The sequence below is a fragment of the Peromyscus maniculatus genome, chromosome 4 (assembly GCF_049852395.1).
Source record: "Peromyscus maniculatus bairdii isolate BWxNUB_F1_BW_parent chromosome 4, HU_Pman_BW_mat_3.1, whole genome shotgun sequence".
Taxonomy (NCBI): domain Eukaryota; kingdom Metazoa; phylum Chordata; class Mammalia; order Rodentia; family Cricetidae; genus Peromyscus; species Peromyscus maniculatus.
The window spans coordinates 130,386,050-130,405,202 of record NC_134855.1 but is presented as its reverse complement, the minus strand read 5'-3'; the positions used below and the strand labels follow the sequence as shown (position 1 = coordinate 130,405,202).

General features: G+C 47.0%; 2 protein-coding genes across 2 annotated transcripts; one reads left to right on the top strand and one right to left on the bottom strand.

Annotated features, from left to right (window-relative positions):
* The first annotated feature begins 1,799 nt into the window (after nt 1-1,799).
* On the top strand, nt 1,800-8,303 carry Defb119 (defensin beta 119). The gene is made up of 2 exons (XM_006985494.4): nt 1,800-2,011; nt 8,031-8,303. Exons 1-2 carry the CDS (start codon nt 1,954-1,956, stop codon nt 8,222-8,224), a joined length of 252 nt encoding a protein of 83 aa, XP_006985556.1. The 5' UTR covers nt 1,800-1,953; the 3' UTR covers nt 8,225-8,303.
* A 1,953-nt stretch (nt 8,304-10,256) lies between these two features.
* On the bottom strand, nt 10,257-15,871 carry LOC102911943 (beta-defensin 126). The gene is made up of 2 exons (XM_006985539.2): nt 15,779-15,871; nt 10,257-10,576 (listed from the first exon to the last, which is right to left on the bottom strand). The coding sequence occupies exons 1-2, from the start codon at nt 15,834-15,836 to the stop codon at nt 10,257-10,259; spliced, it is 378 nt and encodes a 125-aa protein (XP_006985601.2). The 5' UTR covers nt 15,837-15,871.
* Nucleotides 15,872-19,153: the final 3,282 nt, after the last annotated feature.

Genomic DNA, 19,153 nt, shown 5'->3' with positions numbered 1-19,153 from the left:
CAAATCTGGTGAACTGCTTGGCCCTCGGAAGGGCGCTGACTGCCCTCCCACGTGACCACTTTCATAGCATCACTCAGTGCGAGCTATTGATTTTCTATAATCATCTACTCAGTGGAGTAATCGTTATTATTTATTAAGCCTGCAGATGTTTATTAAGTATTATTCTGTATATAAAGCTAGGTTCTAAAATCTCTAGTTCTCCTCAGTGTCGGGTCCTTTAATGAGTCAGACCTTGACTTTGAGCAAGGCTTCATTGCCCAGAATAAAGGAAAATATTCCCAGCATATCCCGGAGCTGGCTTTGGTGGGAATGGGTTCCGGCCAGTGGACTGAAAACAGCGTGTGCCACTTTCTTCTGAAGGTTTCCTTCAAAGAAATAGCATCACACTTCACCCCACTCCCACCCACACGCCACAATGGTAGGAACCGGAAGTGCTCCCGAGTCAGCAGATGAAACCGTCTGAGAGGATGTGGAGGGACCCAAGCTCCCTGCTGACTGCGAACCTGCTGTACTTCACTGTACACAGAAATGGACAAGAGACAGAATCAGTGTGTTTGGGAATATTGTTCGGGAGCAACACCTACTAAAACAGCTGAATTAACATCTTAACATGGCAGGTGAAATCCTGTGCTAGGGTTGTAAACTTTAATAGTCTGTTTTCTGTCGCTAGTAAAAATATCAAAGGCTGGAAAACAAATTCACGGAAATTCCTTGACTAGGCAGGCTCACCTGAACCACCTCACGCAGGGCCTCGTGGTGGGTGGCATCCCAGTAGTGAAGATCACATGGCAAAGCAGGAATCCAGAGAGGACCAGAACTCAATCTCATTCTTGTTACAATGATCCGCTTTCTTGGGATCTAAGCAGATCCCTCACATCTTCTAGCTTTGAAATCCTAATTACCTTGCACCAAGTCCTGCCTTGGTGTGTGTGTGTGTGTGTGTGTGTGTGTGTGTGTGTGTGTGTGTGTGTGTGTGTGTGTGTGTGTAAGAGGTTAATGTCAGGTGTCTTTCCCATTTGCTCTCCACCCTATTTTTTGAGTCTCTTAATGCATCTGGAATGCACTGATTTGTCTACACAGGCTGGCCAGCGAGCCCTACGGTCACTGCGTCTTGGCCTCCCCAGTCTAGGATTACAGATGTTTGCTACTGAGCCTGGCTGTTTTTTAAAATGAGTGTTGGAGATCTGAATTCAAGTCTTTATGTTTACACAACAAATACTCTACCCACTGAGCCATCTGCCCATCTCTAGGTAGCTCCACCTGTTAAAGGCTCTGCCATCTCCCCACACTGAGGAATTTCTAGTCCACCATCTTCTGAAGGGCACAGCTCGAGCCAAGTTCCTGGCATCTCAGTGAGAGAAATAAAGATGACACATGGACAGTAGATGTGAGAACCCCACATGAACCGATGAAGGCCACAGGAGAGCTTGCTGTCCTTCAGAGCACCCGAGAGAGTCACCCGCAATGACAGCAGAGGCAGCAGCCATCCGAGGGAGCTCGGAGGCCTGCAGAGGGAGATGCAGGCTGAGGCCTTGATGTGGAACGTACGGGAAGGCTAAAGATTTCATGAGACATACATCTGTGTGTGAGAAAAAAAGAGAGAGAGAGAGAGAAGAGAGCTAAGACTGAATAACTGAAAAACTTGAATATTTCTTCACGTGTGTTCACGTGTGAATTAATGAACTAATCATGGATCTCAAAAGTCCAGACAAATCTACTTCACTCTCGTCCTTCCCAGGAGGGAAGTCATGCCTGGTATAGGCGGCGGCAGCTTCCTCACACTCCCATTTTGTGCTGAGACATCTGCTGCACACTGTCCTTCAGTCTGGCTGACCTTGTACAAATGCCTCCTGTTCTCAGTCACTACCCGCAGCCCTGCTGATAAAAGGAGGTTCATCCCCGTCTCAGGGCACGCTGCAGCTCAGCTGCCACCTTCCCCTGGGCACTGCTGCCATGAAGCTGTTTCTCCTGCTTCTCGCCATATCTGTGTCGACGGAACTGGTGATGTCAGGTAACTCGGGTTCTTTTAGGATTCCGGGGTCTGTCTCTGGCTTTCTTTCCTTCACTCTCACAGGGGCGACACCCAAGTCATTTCCCATTTCACACAGCTTCGAAGGGTACCCCAAGATGCTGTCATGCATGCTGCTCTCTCTCTCTCTCTCTCTCTCTCTCTCTCTCTCTCTCTCTCTCTCTCTCTCTCTCTCTCTCTCTCTGTTTTGCTAAGTGGCTGCATGAAGGATGTTTTTGGGGGTCTGATACCTTGGGGCAAGAGTGGAATTCTGGTGGGAACTTAGGAGATGGATGAGGGGTGAAGGATTGGGTTCAGGTTGGGGATTTGGTTAGGGGTGATTCCTGATGTGGGAGCACCTAGGGGCTGGGGTGATAGTGTCAACATGAACTGGAGGAGAGGACCTGCATTTCCTGGTGGCCTGGTACAAGATGGAGCGGGGGTGGGGGTGGGTTGGGGGGTGGCTTAAATACAGCTGCTGCTGGCATGAATCTGGACTTGGGCTGAGGGTGGGGGTAAGCGCCTGGTATGCAGGGTGCCCACTTGGTGGTGGGCAGCTGGGCTTTGGGCTAATGACTTGATTGGATTTGGGTTTGGCTTGGAGTGAGGCCTCCAGGAGCGTTGATCTGGGTCTTGAGTTTTAATTAGATGAGTATGAGGTCAGGCGGACTGGACAGTGGGCTGTGGCTGGAGCTGGGGCTTGCTGGCTTCTGTCACCAACTCTTAGGGAGCTGGCTTTGTTGTAATGTGACTGAGTCTCCTCAGTCCACTCATGCACAGATGGGCATTGTTCCTTTCCCATCATTCCCAGGCTCCACAGGTGGAACCCTCCTTCACACACAGATTCTGGAGGAAGGACTAGGAAGGGGGGGGGTGCAGGATGATAGATGGGGAGAAACTTTGAAAAAAAATTTTCCTTGGCTGGACATGGTGGTGCACACCTCTAATTCCAGCACTGGAGGCAGAGGCGTGGGGCATCTCTGTGAGTTTGAGGCCAGCCTGGTCTACAGAGAGAGTTTCAGGCCAAGAGCTGAGATTCTGTCTCAAAAATATAAAAGAACTTTCCTGAAAGCTTTCCAAGAGCAGTCACCTCTGCGCCCTCCGCTGGTTCTTGTCTGTCACTTGGGCAATACTAACACACGCCTAACAATTGTTCTATGCCCCAAAGATGCATGTTGGAAGGACGGACACTGTGGTGATGTGCAAGGATGATGAAGAAAGTGTCATATGTTCCAAAATCACAAACACCGCTGTGTTCCTGAACGTTGCTTAACACTCCCCTACTGTCGCCATTGATGGGATCCTTGACCAGACCACAGAAATCCATACAAAGAAGAAAAGTTCCTACTCCTGATAGAAAGGACAGTGCTTCTTGTCCCTTAGCCTCTACACCACATTAAAACTCGCAGAGTTGTTTTCTGTGTCCGTCAGTCATAATGGGGTGGGGTGGGGAGATGGAAGGATGGGGTTCAGAGGCAGTAGAGAGGAGCCGTCAGGGCTGGGCCTTGGTAATGGAGTGAGGAGCACAGTGTTGGGGAGGGTGTCACCTGCCAGCCCCAGGAGTGGCTGTTGAGACATAGATAAATGGAGGGGAGCATGGGGTGGGCAGAACCATAGACTTAAAGGAACCCTGGGTGCCTAGAGTGTTGGTTCATCTTGGTCAAGGGTGGACAGGGGCTGAGTGGAAGCTAAATCTTTGGATTTCAGCTGAAATACCTTGTAATGCTCCAGAGCTCATAGCCCCAGGGGCCAGAAAGTTTCCAAATATGAAAAATACCATTTATTCAGACATTGATGAACTTGTTCATGCTCCATTTTTAACGTTTTCTCATGCATTTGTTTGTTCATCCCAGCTCTGCCTCTTACCACTAAGGGATCCTGTTTATAACCCTGTCAGAGCTCCAGCATCTTGTTTGGGGGAAAGCCGAACAACAACCTTATGTAGCTCAGGGTTACAATAAGAATTGAATGGGTGGGGCTGGAGAGATGGCTCAGAGGTTAAGAGCACTGACTGTTCTTCCAGAGGACCCTGGTTTAATTCCCAGCACCCACATGGCAGCTCACAACTGTTGGTTAACTCTAGTTCTGGGGACCCAACACTCTCACACACAGACATACATACAGGCAAAACACCAACGCTCATAAAATAAAAACAAATAAGTTATATAAAAAAATTGTTAAACGGGCACAGAGCACAGGGTCCAAGGGCTCAGTAGATGTCATCTATGGCCATCTTGTCAGTTTCCACAGGCCTTTGAAGAGTAAGCACTGTCAGGGGGTGGCAAGGGACAGACGTCTACATCACTTGGATGGATAATTTAACATGGGGGAGACTAGAACTGCGCAATTTAAGGATCCTGATGCGGAATCTGCGGGACTGGATGTCTTGGGGCCTCATCTATACAGCATAGTTGTTCTCCCCTGAGCTATGCTGTTGGTGAGGTCAAGGACCTAGGGGTGCTTTATGAAGCATGACACATGCCATTGAGATAGATGGGAGTTCACTATGATACAGGAAGAGAGTAGGAAAAGAGACACCCTCCCCCCCACTCCTGACCCTGCCTTTCCTCTGGGCTCCCTCTAAGCTCCTCCCAACTGGGTGAGGAGATATGGGGCCAGTGATGCCCACCCTGCCTCCAGGCTTGTGCTTTGATCAGTGGGGTCTGGTGCTGTCTGTCCAGAGAATCCTTGAGGCTACTTCCTGAAGCTACATGGGCTGTTCCCTAGGTTCACCCACAGAACCTTCTGGGATGTACCACTAGGCAGGGACAGAGCGGTCAGTCATGTTCTGTTTTCAGGGGCCACGGCCGGGCTTGGACCACATGTTCTAATGAGCAAGCGACTCCTTAGTGTGTGCAGATCTGAAGATGTGAAGGGGAGTGCTGGGTTGAGGGTGGGCAGCTGCCCTAAGATCTGCCGTGCTTCTACAGGAACTCTGAGGAGTCCAAGAATTATGAATCCTAACTAGGTCATCCCAGAGGGCTGTTTCACAAAAGAGCATAAAATATATTTTACTTATGTGTTCCTCTTGCTGGCTTGATTAATCACTTTTAAGTATCCAGACGTACGGTGTAAGGGACTTTATTTGTATTTTCCCCAAAATTTTGATCTGATCTTTGTAGGCTAATAATTGCTTTTCTCCAAACTAAGATCTGATTCATTTTACAAACTGCCATTCCGTGTGTGTGTGTGTGTGTGTGTGTGTGTGTGTGTGTGTGTGTGTGTGTGCACATGATGAATGCATATTGTGCATGTGTGTGAGTGTGCATTTATGTGCACATGGTGAATGTATGCGTGTGAGCTTGCCCGGAGATTGACATGTCAGGTGTCTTCCTCTATCAAGTCTCCACATTTTTTTGTTAAATTATTTGTAAATTTGTAAATTTTATTTTATGAATCTGTGCACCACATGCATGCCAGGTATCCTCAGAAGCCAGAAGACAACATCAGATCCCCTGGAAGTAGAGTTATAGATGGTTGTGAGCCAGCATGTGGCCCTAGGGATTGAACCGGTGTCCCCTGCAAGAGCAGTAAGTGCTCTAAACCACTGAGCCAGCTCTCCGGCTCCTCCACACTACTTTTTGAGACAGAGTCTTTGACTCTGGAGCTCATTTTTAAAATTTTTGTGTCTGAGTGTTTTGCCTGTGTGTGTTGTGGTGTGTGTGTGTGTGTGTGTGCATATGTACCAGTGCATGCCTGGTGCCTACCAAGTTCAGAAAATGGATTTGGATCCCCTAGAATTGGAGTTATGGGTGGTTATGAGTCACCATGTGGGTGCTGGAAACTGGACCCAGGTCCTCTGTAAGAACAGCAAGTGCACATAACCACTGAGCCATCCCTCCAGCCCCCGAGCTCATGGTTTTAAGCGGAGTGTTTTAATGACTCCAATCTGTGGGCGGAGAGGCGGTTCAGTGGATAAAGCACTCGCTGTACAAGCTCGAGGTCTCGAGTTCAGATCCCCAGACCCCACATAAAGCTGAGCATGCTGGCGAGTCTGTCATCTCAGTGCTGGGAGGGCAGAGACAGGAGGATCCCTGGGGGTCCAGCTAAGCCTTCCAGCCCAAATCCCCCAGGTCAGGTTCCACTAAGACCCTGTCTCAAGAAACTAGGTAGACAGCGTCTGAGCACAACACCCAAGGTTGATGTCTGGCCTCCACCTGTACAAACATGCATGTGCACCCACACAAACACACACACACACACACACACACACACACACACACACACACACACACGCCCCTCCACACAGCTGGGGACAACAAAAATGCTCCTAAATATAGGAATGATTAAAGAGACTATGCTATGTGCGTCTGTGGGGGGGTACAGTACAGTTCAGAAGGAGCAGGCACGAACCATTGGTGCTCTGAACACAGGTTTGGTTGATGGTCTTTTTAAAATTTGGCTCGTGATTATCCTGGTTCTGATGAGTGATTTTTGATCGAGGCCTGGGCATTTTGTGCAGTATAAAGATTCTGGGCTCTGCCCTGACGTGGAGGCAGGGGTGGGGAGTGGCTTCTCCTTGCTACAGTGTGCTTGGAGGTTCCAGCTCCCAAGTTTGTGTCCTTTGATGCCACCCTAGCTGGGAGGGGCATTCTCTCTTCTGTGTGTCCTCCAGTGGCACTGTGTGGCCTGGTGGCCCTGGAAGTGCTGCATGATCCTTTGGGTATATGCCAGGTGACCCGAGTCACATGACAGCTCTGTTTTTAGCTGTTCAAGAAGCCTCCAGGCTCATTTTCACAGGGGCTGCACCAGCTCATCCTTACCAGGCGTGGACAAGGGTTCCCCTTTCTCACATTTCCATGATGGCTATGGATATCCAATACTTTCACAAAGACTTACTGGTAACTGGGCGGTGGTGGCGCACACCTTTAATCCCAGCACCCGGGAGGCAGAGCCAGGCGGATCTCTGTGAGTTCGAGGCCAGCCTGGGCTTCAGAGTGAGTTCCAGGAAAGGCACAAAATTACCCAGAGAAACCCTGTCTCAAAAACAAAACGAACAAACAAACAAACAAAAAGACTTACTGGCCATTTGTCAGTTATCAAAAGCTCATTGGCCTATTTACTGATTGGCAGTTTTGCTTTTTGGTGTCTGCAGTTTTAAATAAAGATTTATTTATTTTATTTTATGTTTATGGGTATTTTACCTGCATGTTTGCCTCTGCACCGCATGCATGCCTAGTGCTTGTGGAGGCCAGAAGAGGGTGCTGAATCCCCTGGAACTGGAGTGACTAATGGTTGTGAACCATCATGTGTGTGATGGAAATCAAGCCTGGGTCTTCTGGAAGAGTAACCAGTGCTCATGGCTACTGAGCCAACTCTCTAGCCCATGGAGTCGGTTCTGGCCACTCTTTATATAGTCTAGATAGTAACCCTTGGCTTGAGGTTTAGCTGACAGAGATTGCTCTCTCGTCATTGTCCGCTCTGCTGATAGTTTATTTTGCTATGCAGGAGCCTTTTCGTTTAATTTAACCCCATTTGTTAATTCTTGGGGTTACTTCCTGTGTGGTTCGCATCCTACTGAGGAAATTCCTGTGCCTATATCCTCAAGTGTTTTCTCCTGGCGCTTTCAGTGCCTCTAGTTGTACACCAAGGCCCCTGATCTGTTTGGAAAGGACTTTGGTGCAGAATGAGAGATGCAGATGTAGCTTCTGTTCCGGCCGCTTCTCACTAAGAACCAGCAGCACAGTTACTGAATAAGCCTTCTCCCAGCGATGTTTGTGAGCCCTTGGCCAAGGTGTCTCTAGCTGTGTGGCTTTGCCTCTGGCTCCTGTGCTCTGCTCCATTCCCCCCCCCCCCCCCCCCCCCGCCCCGTCTATTTTTATGTTGTCTTTCTCACTTGAACATCCAGAGCCTTCAGCTGCATGGAGCAGGACAAACGAGGGAAGGAAATTGACTCTGTCCCTCTTGACTGTGGTGCTCACTGTCACCCTGAGGTCTTTTCTGTCCTCCCGACTCTCCGATCTATGTCACTGGTGAGCAGAAATTAATTATCGTCACTTTTTTCCCCCCTTTTTTTGGCCAGGCAAAAATCCTGTCCTTCAGTGCATGGGTAACAGAGGTTTCTGTAGGTCTTCCTGCAGAAAGGATGAGCATCCGTACCTCTACTGCAGAACTTATCAGACGTGCTGCCTCCAGCCCTACGTGAGGATCAGCCTTACCAGTGTAGAAGACAACACCGCCTGGTCTCATGAGAAACAGTGGCCCAAAATACCGTGAATGCTGGTGAGCGCCGTGCCCGATCTTCCAGGGAAGCCCTCCCTGCTGCCCGCCTCCTTATTAAAATTAATGCACTTGACATGGCTTGTGTGTCCTTCTGTCACTGGAGAGAGATTGGGCTTTGCGTGGTGAGATGTCTGTCCCATTTGGATGCAACCCTGTGGGAGAAGGGTCCAGGTCCCTGAATGACTTTCAGAGAGGCGCCCGAGCAGCCACTGAAGGTGGGAGCGTGCCGTGGAGAGCCAGGAGGGCAAGATTTGGGATGAGTCATGACAGTCTGTGCCATGGAGGACTCACAGGAGGGATGGGGTAGGTGTGTAGTCTTGCAGACACACACAGTTGGTTAAGCCTGGAAGAGCTTCTAAGCCTAGAAGAGCTGTTGGATTTGGAGTGAGCTGTCTGATCATGTTACGAGGCTGGGATCAGCTTGGTGGTTACTGCAGAAGGAATTTGAACAATACATGCCCTTCACCATGATTGTTAAGGTCTTTTAATTCCTAAAATTCTAGAAATCTTTGTTGTGGGAATTTGTTCTGTTTAGCTAATGGCTTTGGGGTACAAGCCCTAGGGCGTGGCTTTGGCTGCTTACATGACTCCTTAAGAGCTGAGAGAGAGGGGTCCTGTGCTCTCTTGGGTGGCCAGGACTGGGTCAAGTGTGGAGTTGGGGTCAAGTGCAGTTGGTCCCCATCCCCTCCCCGTCCCCCGACAGCAGGACCAGCAGTGACGTCTTCCTTGTTCTGTATCAGTGAGTCTACATCTCCGTTGTCACCCTTAATAAATTAATAATAGACCACTGTGGATTGTCACATTAGGGCTTTAAAAAAACCCTATATTTCTAGATAATCCATTCTTATTGTGTGTGTATATGATGTGTGTCTGTGTAAGACTGTCCTGTCTCTGCTTCTTATACTCCTGCTGTTTTTTTGTTGGTTTTCCCCTTGCCCCCCCCTTCCCCCCCCCCCCCCGCCGCATGCCCGCCCGCGGGGGGGGGAGGGGCGTTATCCATGGAGTTTCATTTTCTGTTAGTTGGCCCTTGTAGTCCTCTGGGGTTACTTCTCTCTTCTGAGAATTAAAACCTCTCTGCTTTTCTCAGAAAAGGCTGAAACTTCTACATCCATGATGACAAGTAAACTCCCTGAACCATTTCAAGTTTTGTCGTTGCTCAGTGGGAAGTTTCTTGAGTGAACTCACCTCTGAAAGCAAGTAGTCCCTGGTGGCATTATGCTTTGTAATGACATCCCAGTGGCCTCTGAGTTCACCAGTGCATACACACCACACACACACACACACACACACACACACACACACACACTCATCAACCCACATCTGTAACCAACACAATTCGTCCGAGCTACATAGGCGCAACTCTTTGCTCTGGTTGCTGGCCCCACGTCTGCTCAGTGTGGCACACCCGTATTTAGGGAAAGTCCCCAGAGTCCCTTCCATGCTACCCCTTGTCCCCTCATACGACAGAGCCAATGATCTGGAGAAAGTGCCCGCTCCAGATTTATGTCTGGAGTCAGGAAGACTATAGGTCTGATCTTCTCAGTGAAAATAGTCTTGGATTAAGAGCACTTGAGTTTCATCTCTCCAGTCCCTGAAGCAAGCTTTGACATCCTAACAGCTAATGTCATAAATGCAAAGATTTAGGATTTTGATTTTGTTGTTGACGTTGCTTTCATCTGAAGGGAAACTAATACCTGGGAGCTATTCCACAAACTCTCGTCAGGAAGACAGAAGACAGAAGGAAACCCCAGGGTGGAAATTAATTCTTCCTCAAGCGCTTCAGCTTGCAGAGAGATCACCAGCAAATAAGAAACACGGGGGAAATTCAGTCGTCCAGAACCATCCCTGAACATGTCAGGAGCGTCAAAGACTTCACCGCTGGAAACATTTGGATGCTTTACACAGTGGTTCTTTATCTAGAATGATAGACTCATGGGGAGTGAGTGGGGCTTATGGGCGTTTCAGTGCCTTAGATATACAACATAGTCTGTCACTCTTGGGACACGAGCGAGTGACATCTGAGAAGTCATGAGCTCTCAGACTCCAGAGACAGAGCTCTCCAGCCACCTCTCAGGCCTGTTCTTTCCTCGTGTCTTACATCCACGAATTCTGAATCAATCTCTGTGTTAAGTTCATCCATGAACTCTGAGTTTAGATCGTACTCCATTGTCGTGGTTTCCTCCGTTGTCCAGCTGACCCTGACCGAGGCCTTTGGCTTGTTGGCCCTCATGATCGGAACGCAGCAGACTCGGTGATTTTTACATGTGTCCTGTATCGTTTCTCCATCTTCGCAGTTTTTCCTGCAGTTCCCCGAACTGTTCAAGCATTTTTTCTCACCACTGTAGGCTAAATAATCAAAGGATAGACCAGTGATTTCAAGTTACTGCTGCTTGGGGGCTACATAGATCTGGCATTCCACAAATAACTCTGGGCCGCGTGGGAGGACTAGGCTCCTCACTGCAGCCAGCGTGTCGGGTTTCTTCTCAAAGTAGCTATTCCCGCCCATGTTTAGCTATCGATCAAAGTGTGATTGATCACTCATCAATGAAAAAAAACTTACTTATAAGGCACTGGGGACAGCCACTACAAAGCTCCCCAGACCTGTGTCAAGCTACCCATATCAAAAACTCACCTGGGCCTGGTGAGATGACGCCACAGCACTTGCCTCTGAGCCTGATGGACCTGAGTTTGGCCCTCAGCCCTATCAATGGAGGGAGAGGCCTGACCGACTTCCGCAGGTTTTTTTCTTGGACCTCCATGAATACACCGCGGCACACACACAAGTGCTCCCCGCCCCCCTCCCCGCCACCAATAAAAATAAGTAAATAAATACATAGAAAGAATTCTATAAACAATTCACCTCATGACTGCAATTGCAATGTTATTGGCATGAGTCTAATTTCTTCGAACACATTCTACTTTAAAACCACATTCGTGGGCACATATCAAACACACTTGTGTTTTTAGAGACTAATAATGGAGTGGATAGCTGTGCCTCTACACCCCGACTGACAAACTGAACATTCACCGGAAGCTTAGACTAGTGCAGGGCTTCCTGTGAGGAGACTGTGCTGGGGCTGAACAGACTGGGGCTCTAGAACTCCAATGTGCTCCTGCGGGGCCCACAGAATTGCTGCTGGAATGCGGGTTCTGGCCCAGCAGGTGGGGCAGAGCATGTGTGCTCTTTTTCTAAGAAAAATCTAGAGGGTGTCAATATTTCTAATCTGTAGACCACACCTATCTTAGGACATTGAAAACAAACATCGAAAAGTTCCATGGACTCAGCACCCCAATTCTGATTTCTGGCCAAATGCAATAAAATTAGGATTAAAAATCCTCAAAGAAAATTTAGATGGTATTTTGTGTAAAATGTTCCAGAAACTAGAAAACAACCCCACAAACAAACAAACAAACAAAAAAAGCTATGTGGTTTATTTTATGAGGCTTGTGATGTCTTTGTTCTAAAATGAGAAAGTTGTAGATCTATTTTCTTTATTAATACAGATTTAAACTTTTTTAAATGTGTATCAAAAATACATTAATATAGCACCATCAAGTAGGATTCAACCCTGGATGCAAATAGAGTTAATGTTAGAAAATCTACTAAAGAAACTACTTTTGTAGAATTAAGGTCACATAATTATCTGGATATAGAATGACAAGATAGATTCTTCTTAAATTTTTATCTTTTGTAGACTTAAGGAGGTAAGTCATATAATTATCTGGATACAGAGTGACAAGATAGATTTTTCTTAAATTTTTATTCTTTTGAGACAGGGTCTCACTATGTAGCTCTGGCTTGCCTAGAACTTGCTAATAGACCAGGCTGGCCTCGAACTCACAGAGATCCCATTTGCCTCTGCCTCCCGAGTGCCGGGATTAAAGGAGTAAACCACAACCAGCTGGATTTTCCTTCATTTAGTGAAGTTTGTATATCAAATCCAAATCTGATGGAGAAACTTTAATTTCTATTGAAAATAGAAAAACAAAACATACTCTATTATCACTATTGTCCAAATAATAGTAGTGGGACGTGTCACTATTAAGAGGAAAGGGGAAAAAAGTGTAAGAATTGGAAGTAGAGATAAAATCATTACACATGATTATAATATTTTAAAAAAACAAATAAACAATTGTAATTAATAACAGTTAAACCAGACAAAACTATTTACAAGAATTAACAGTATTGCCCTGCATGAACAGCAGTAGCAAATGCTCTTCACAGTTATGAGGAATCATTTTTTATCTTTCTTTCTTTCTTTCTTTCTTTCTTTCTTTCTTTCTTTCTTTCTTTCTTTCTTTCTTTCTTTCTTTCTTTCTTTCTTTCTTTCTTCTTTCCTTCCTTCCTTCCTTCCTTCCTTCCTTCCTTTCTTTCTTTCTTTCTTTCTCTCTCTCTTTATTTATTTATTTTTGGTGGTGATAGTGGAGGACATAGTTTCAATATGTAGCCTTGGCTGGCTTGGAACTCATTGTGTAGACCAGGCTGGCTTCAAACTCACAGAGATCCACCTGCCTCTGCCTCCTGAGTGCTGGGATTAAAGGCGTGTGCCACCAAGCCCTGGCTCTGAGGCATTTTCTCTTAAATTAAGACTGCACACAACTTCTCTGTATGTTAGAACTCTAACCATAAAGATGTAATCTCTCTCCCATGGGATGACATCATTGTTATAAGGACTCATTATTCCCCAATGTATTCACGCATTTAGTGTAATTCTGTTCAAATTCCAGTGGGAATTTTGGGAGGCTCAAGCATTTCACCTCAAATTTACAATAAAAATAATGACCAGTGGTGACCAAAGTTACACTTTTTCTTTAAAGTAAAACAAAAATCTGCCCATCTTCACCCCAACTCACTGTAAAGCCCTGGTATTTTGACACATATGGGTATTGTCAGAAGGGTAACTAGCCCAAGCAGATGGACTAGCACACTCGGATGCATGCAGTAAGGAGTCCCCAGATGAAGGGAGAAAGCGTGAACTGTTCCACGTGCTGTACTGGGGGAGCTAGCTCAGTCTTTAAGGAAAATAAAGTAGATTGATCACCACATCTGCTAGCTTAAAGGTCGGAGTGTGGAAAAAAAATTAAAATGTTAGAAAAAAACGTCAGAGGATCCTTTTGGGTATAAGAATCAGGAGGTGCCTTTAGCAAAACACCAGGGACTGTGCATGAGGCATGGCGTGACTGAACTTGTAAGATCAGAATTAAGTGTTTTTCTCTCTTGCAGAGGACTTGTCCTGTGCAAAGTTAATGTGCTGGGAGGTGACAGGTTGTAGACAGTACATCCAGTGGCTAGAGCCGACTAGGGTATAATAATCACAAATACAGGAAAAACGCTTGCCTGCATGCTACACCAGGCAAGGGGTAGAAGCAGCCTGCTAACAGAGGGAGACGCTGCTTTGGGTGACTTTCTGCATCTGTTGAAACACTGAACAACTGTTTGCGGAAGCAGACTGTGTACCAGGCACTGTCTAAGATGCAAAAGATGGCAACCGGTAAAAAAACAAAACAGATTAAACTTGCCCTTCTCACGGGGAGTTCAGATTTTTTGGACCTTAATATGATAGTAGGAGAAGAATGTTAAAAATACTTGGTGTCTAATAATTAGCCAGCAGATTGTGGGGGTAGGATGTATGTGATCAGCAGGGAAGTGGGGAGACTTTATTGAGAGGTCATGAGAGAGGGAGTGTAATTAGGGGAGAGTATGTCAGGCAGAGGAAAGGCAAGCACAAAGGGCCAGAGGCAGGCTGACCTTGAAGTTTTCCAAAACCCAGCAAGGTCACTATGGTGATTGTAAAATCAGTTAGGTGGAGGGTAAGAGGCTGAAGTCACAAGGGGAACTGAAGGTCCTGAGGGGAAGCCGTTTGCTTGTGTTCATCACTGGAGAATACATGCAGGTTGAAATAACAGCATGAGACACTTTTATCCACCAGAGGGGTAGAAATGACACCAGGTGAGGTAGGGACTGTGGTGATGGGCAAACCCTTGTACCCTGCCCTTGAAAAGCTATGAAGGTCCTCCTGTCACCAGTATGAGGGTGTCCAGGACAACGAAGACTTCATACCCCCTTCCTTGTCCTGACTCTCACCTTCAAGAGTCTGGCAGAGGCACCCCAAGGTGTATCACACGAAGTTCTTTCTCTTACTGCGTGCCCTGAGTTTCTGGGGCCCGTGAACTGCTTTCTCAGAATCTCTCACGCCTCTCTCTTCTAGTCACGTTATCCCTATCAGAATGCAGAGCAGACACAACTGGTTCTCCTAAAGATCCCAAAGAATTGTCCCTGATTCTGTCTGCCACTCAACTGAGAGCCACTCAAGGCTCTGAAAGCCAGTGACTCCCGCTGGTGGTGTCCTGACAGGTGTAAAAAGGAGGAATTAGTGAAGTGAAAAAAAAAATAGTCAACTTACCTTTAACGCGACCATTTCTCTTTCAGGACCTATCCTAGGTAAATCCTTGCCCATATAGGTAAGTATGTTCATACACCCCTGTTCATTGGTGGTGAAGGGATGTTTTAAATGCCTTTGTATAAATTCATAGTTTTTTGGTTTGGGGTTTTTTGTTTTGTTTTGTTTGTTTTAGATATAGGTTTCACTATGTAGCTTTGGTTATACTGGAACTAATTATGCTATAGACCAGGCTGATCTGGAACTCACAGGGATCACCTGCCTCTGCCTCTGCCTCTGCCTCTGCCTCTGCCTCTGCCTCTGCCTCTGCCTCTGCCTCTGCCTCTGCCTCTGCCTCTGCCTCTGCCTCTGCCTCTGCCTCTGCCTCTGCCTCTGCCTCTGCCTCTGCCTCCCACGTGCTGGCAGTGAAGGTGTGGACCACTATGCCCCACCATAGTTTTTATTACAATAGAATTTTTTAAATTTGTAAACAATGAGGCAGAACTCTAGGTGGCCACAAAATATTAAATGAAACAAGAATATTGTGTAATCATGGGGACAGTATATTTAGTTTTTTATGTGGGTCACTTTCATGAGTTTACTATGTTCTGAAATGTGCCTTGAGAGATCTGTGCAAGAGTAGAGGATGTGGGTTTTCTGGAGCAATAGGATCAGGGTTCCGGCCATGCCTTTGGGTAATCTTTTAAAAGCAGTAGTGATCACTCTCTGGACTTTCAGGGCACAGGGAAGAAGGAAGCCGGCTCTGTCATCCATGTGACAACTGGGCAGACATTTTGTTCACCAAATTCCAGACCATGAGAAGACAAAGGATCTTCTCAAAAGTGATAGCAAGACTTTTAAAAGGCCAGGATGCCATAGGGCTGTGGACGTTGGGAGGCGTTTTCTAGAGTTGCACAGGCCAGAAAGAGAAGGACGTGGATGAAGGTCTAACCTTCCTCCTTTGATGGAAACATGCTCTGGGGGAACTGGCTGTGTAGGCTGCCCTGAGGATGGCCTGACCTAACTTCATCCCACCCTTGCCAGAGACAGTGTCAGTGAGGAAAATGTGGTGCTGGCTGTGTTAGGGAGAACAGCCATACGCTGGACCCCACAGGTCGGGCGGGGCCCATTAGACCTTCACTTTGGTCGCTTCCCTGGGTTCTGTTACCTGGGATCACTTGGGGTAGAAGAGCAAGGGCAGGCAGGGCCAGCAGCAGAAGTCGCATGCTTCTTGGGAAGTAGTAGGTGGTAGAGCCAGGCATCCAGAACACTGGGTACAGTGGGAATCTCATCAAGTTTTATTGGGTTTTCCGTAGTGGGGGCAGAGGGGTGTGCATTGAGCCAGAGAGAGATGTGAAAGTGTATCCAAGCAAAACGTCAGCCCCTTGGCTGGTGTGGGGCTTGAGCTTCTGGAACAGGTCCTGAGAGCACATGGGAAGCCTGTGAGTCACAGGCCTTGAGGACATGTCTGGAGAGGAAGAACTCACACTAGTCTAAGTCTGCTTTCAAGATCTCTCCTCCAGCCAGGTGTGGTGGCATACATCTTTAGTCCTAGCACTTGGGAGGTACAGGCAGGCAGATCTCTGAGTTCAAGGCCAGCCTGGTCTACAGAGAAAGTTCTAGGACAGCCTGGGCTACACAGAGAAACCCCGTTTCGAACCCCTTTACCCCCTCAAAAAGATCTCTCCTTATCAGTGTCCCTCTTACATAGACTGTGAGGTTGCTATGGGTAGGGACAGAGACCCTGAGGCACAAAGCATGCGCTCAGTGGAGGTTTATGGAAACAAAAGGTAATGAACATGTGTTCACATAGAAACTGAAGTGCTCACTTACATTCCAACAGGGAAAGTGACTCATAATAGAGTTGACTTGCGATAGAGTGTGGGAAATTCAATGTATAGTGTGACTCAAGAGATGGCCATACAAAGTTATCCATTGTTGCTAAGAATGCTCCCTCTAAAAGGCACTCACAGTGGCTTTGGATGTTACTGTTGACAAGGGTACCATGAGGGCACTGGGCATTATCTGCAAAGACCCCAGGATCTAGATATGCCTTTGGGATACAGAAAACTGATCTAGTCTTCGAGGTAGCCTAGTCCCACAGGCCTTTAGTCACTTCCACTATGGCTCTGTGTTAACCTACAAAGCTGTGGAGGTGGAGGCTGGGTTTGTGTTGCTCTTGGTTTTGAAGATGGTGTTGAACTTCCTGCCAATGGAAGAGTGGTAAGTGGGCAGTTCATTGACATTATAATTAATTCAATTGTGACCTTGGTGGCTTGAGATTGAATTACAGAAGCAAATGCTTTGAGTCCAAACCGAATCTGGCCACCTCAATGGTTTTGGTAGAAAAGCTGGCCATAGAGACTATGAGGTAAGACACTGTTTAAATTTAATGCGGCCCCCAGAAAACCCTGGCACACTCAGGACTGGGATCTCCCAGCAGGAGTAGGGATCATAGGATCATGAGGACCACAATTGTTAAAAATCAGACTCCAGATTTAATAAAAAAAATATTTTTATTTTTACTTATTACCTGGATTTTGAGTGTCTGGGTTAGTGCACAAGGGTGCAGTGCCTGAGGAAGCCAGAAGAGGGCATCAGCTCTGGAGCTGGAGTTACAGGTGATGGTGACTGCCGGTGGCAGGGTCTGGGAACTGTGGTCTCTTTGAAGAGCAAGTGCTCCTAACTGCCTAACCATCTCTTCAACCCCCAGACTTCAGATTTAATTGTGCAGCTTGGAGGGACTTGAGGCTAGCTCAGTCCACAAAGCACGAGACTCTTAATTCTGTGGTTTGTAGAACGTCTGCATAAGCGTTCCACACCAACTGTTTGATCATGTGAAAACCAAAGCTTTGATGAAGGATGAGACCCTGACACACAGCAGGTATGTGGAGTCAAATGAAATGGAGAATTTGCAATCTTTATGGTCTAGAAGCCAGTTAGTTTGCCTGAGAGCTTTCCCCGTGGCTGCCTGACCTAAGATCAGCCTTGTAAATTGATGATTATTCTCTTAGACCCATTCCAATAGTCCATAGGGCTGCTGGACCACACTGGGGTCAGAGCATCAGAGCTGAGCATGCTTACCGGTGAGGGTGGCAAAGCCTGGCCTTGGAAGACAGACTTCTGTGTCAGAAGAGCTACGAGCCTGCTCATTGCTTTAAGCATGACCTGCAGAATATGTATGGGACCAGATTCTACAGTCTGCTGGTGTTTTCCTTTTTGTAATAGTTTAAAATATTTGTTAATTCACTGTACTATTATTATTATTGTATGTACGCATCTGTGTATGAGGGGGTGTGTGGGGGTGCATGTGTCTTGGTGCACACGTGAAGGTCTGAGACCACTTTGTGGAGTCAATTCTCTCTCTCTCTCTTGCCATCTTTACTTGGGATCCGGGGGTCAAACTCAGGTCCTTATCTTTGCCAGAAAGCTCATTTACCCATTGAGTCATCCCACCAGCCTGAGTCTACTGATTTCCACCCTTCCCAATGTAAACAACAACAACCGCATGGGCTTTGGAATCAAGACCCATGAGAATGAAACCCGGAGCAAAAGGGAGGCTTTTTTCTTTGTTCTGGTCTAGTTTTCAATGGATCCATTCAGGTGTCTGGCGTGGTGTGTGGGTGGACGTGTACCTTCTGGAAATCCTCGGCTTCTGTTCTGCCACACCTCAGTGGTTGCTTAGGGAATTGGTCAGCAGGGGAGATGGTGCTTCCACAGAGACCATTTTAGCATTAGGTGGGGCCGGAGTTGACAATTGTTGTTTCCTCTCTGAAAGTCCTCCAGCCTCTGTGATGAGGACTCCACGCCGGCCCATGGCACCATCTTAAACATCTCCCCACCTCACCTCCTTTTTACGTCTACAGATTTTAACAGGGTAACTCTAGCCTTCTCCATTTCATTTCTGCTCGTCTTACCAGAATTTGACCTGAATGCTCAGCCTATCGCTATATGGCTATGGTCACCTTCAAATCCTTCATGACTATGTGTTTTGTTTGTTTGTTTGTTTGTTTAAACCAGCGTCCTCTTTTGCCATTTGAGGGTGGCATGGCAGCTGACTTCATACCATTGTCCATTCCCTCCTTAAGCCCTCCCTGCCAGTTTCTCTCAACTCCACGGCTGCTCTCTCCTGACGTTTTGCTAGCTTTGGGGCGCCCCTTTTCAGGCATCTTCTGGGGAGACGTCGCTGGGTGTTTAGCTACATCCCTTTTCCCACCATAAGTGCCCACCTTGTGTTATTGCAGGTACAGCTGTGGGGTGGGGATGTCAAATTTGCTTTTAGCAGTTTTCTAAAAGCCAGCCTCTCGGTGGAGAGGACAGATTCTAAGTCGGTGGATAAATTCAGTAACTTGATTTTTAGTCTTAGTTATTTTTTTGTCCCTCCCAACTTCTATATGCCTGTTTTCTGTTACGGCCATCCTAACTTAGGTTCCCAGCTGCAGTATGAGGTATTTGCCTACCCACCCCTTCCTTTCAAGTTGATATCTGTCTTATTTTTGACATTAGCCATTTTAACAGGTGCCAGTGTGGTTTGAGTTGCATT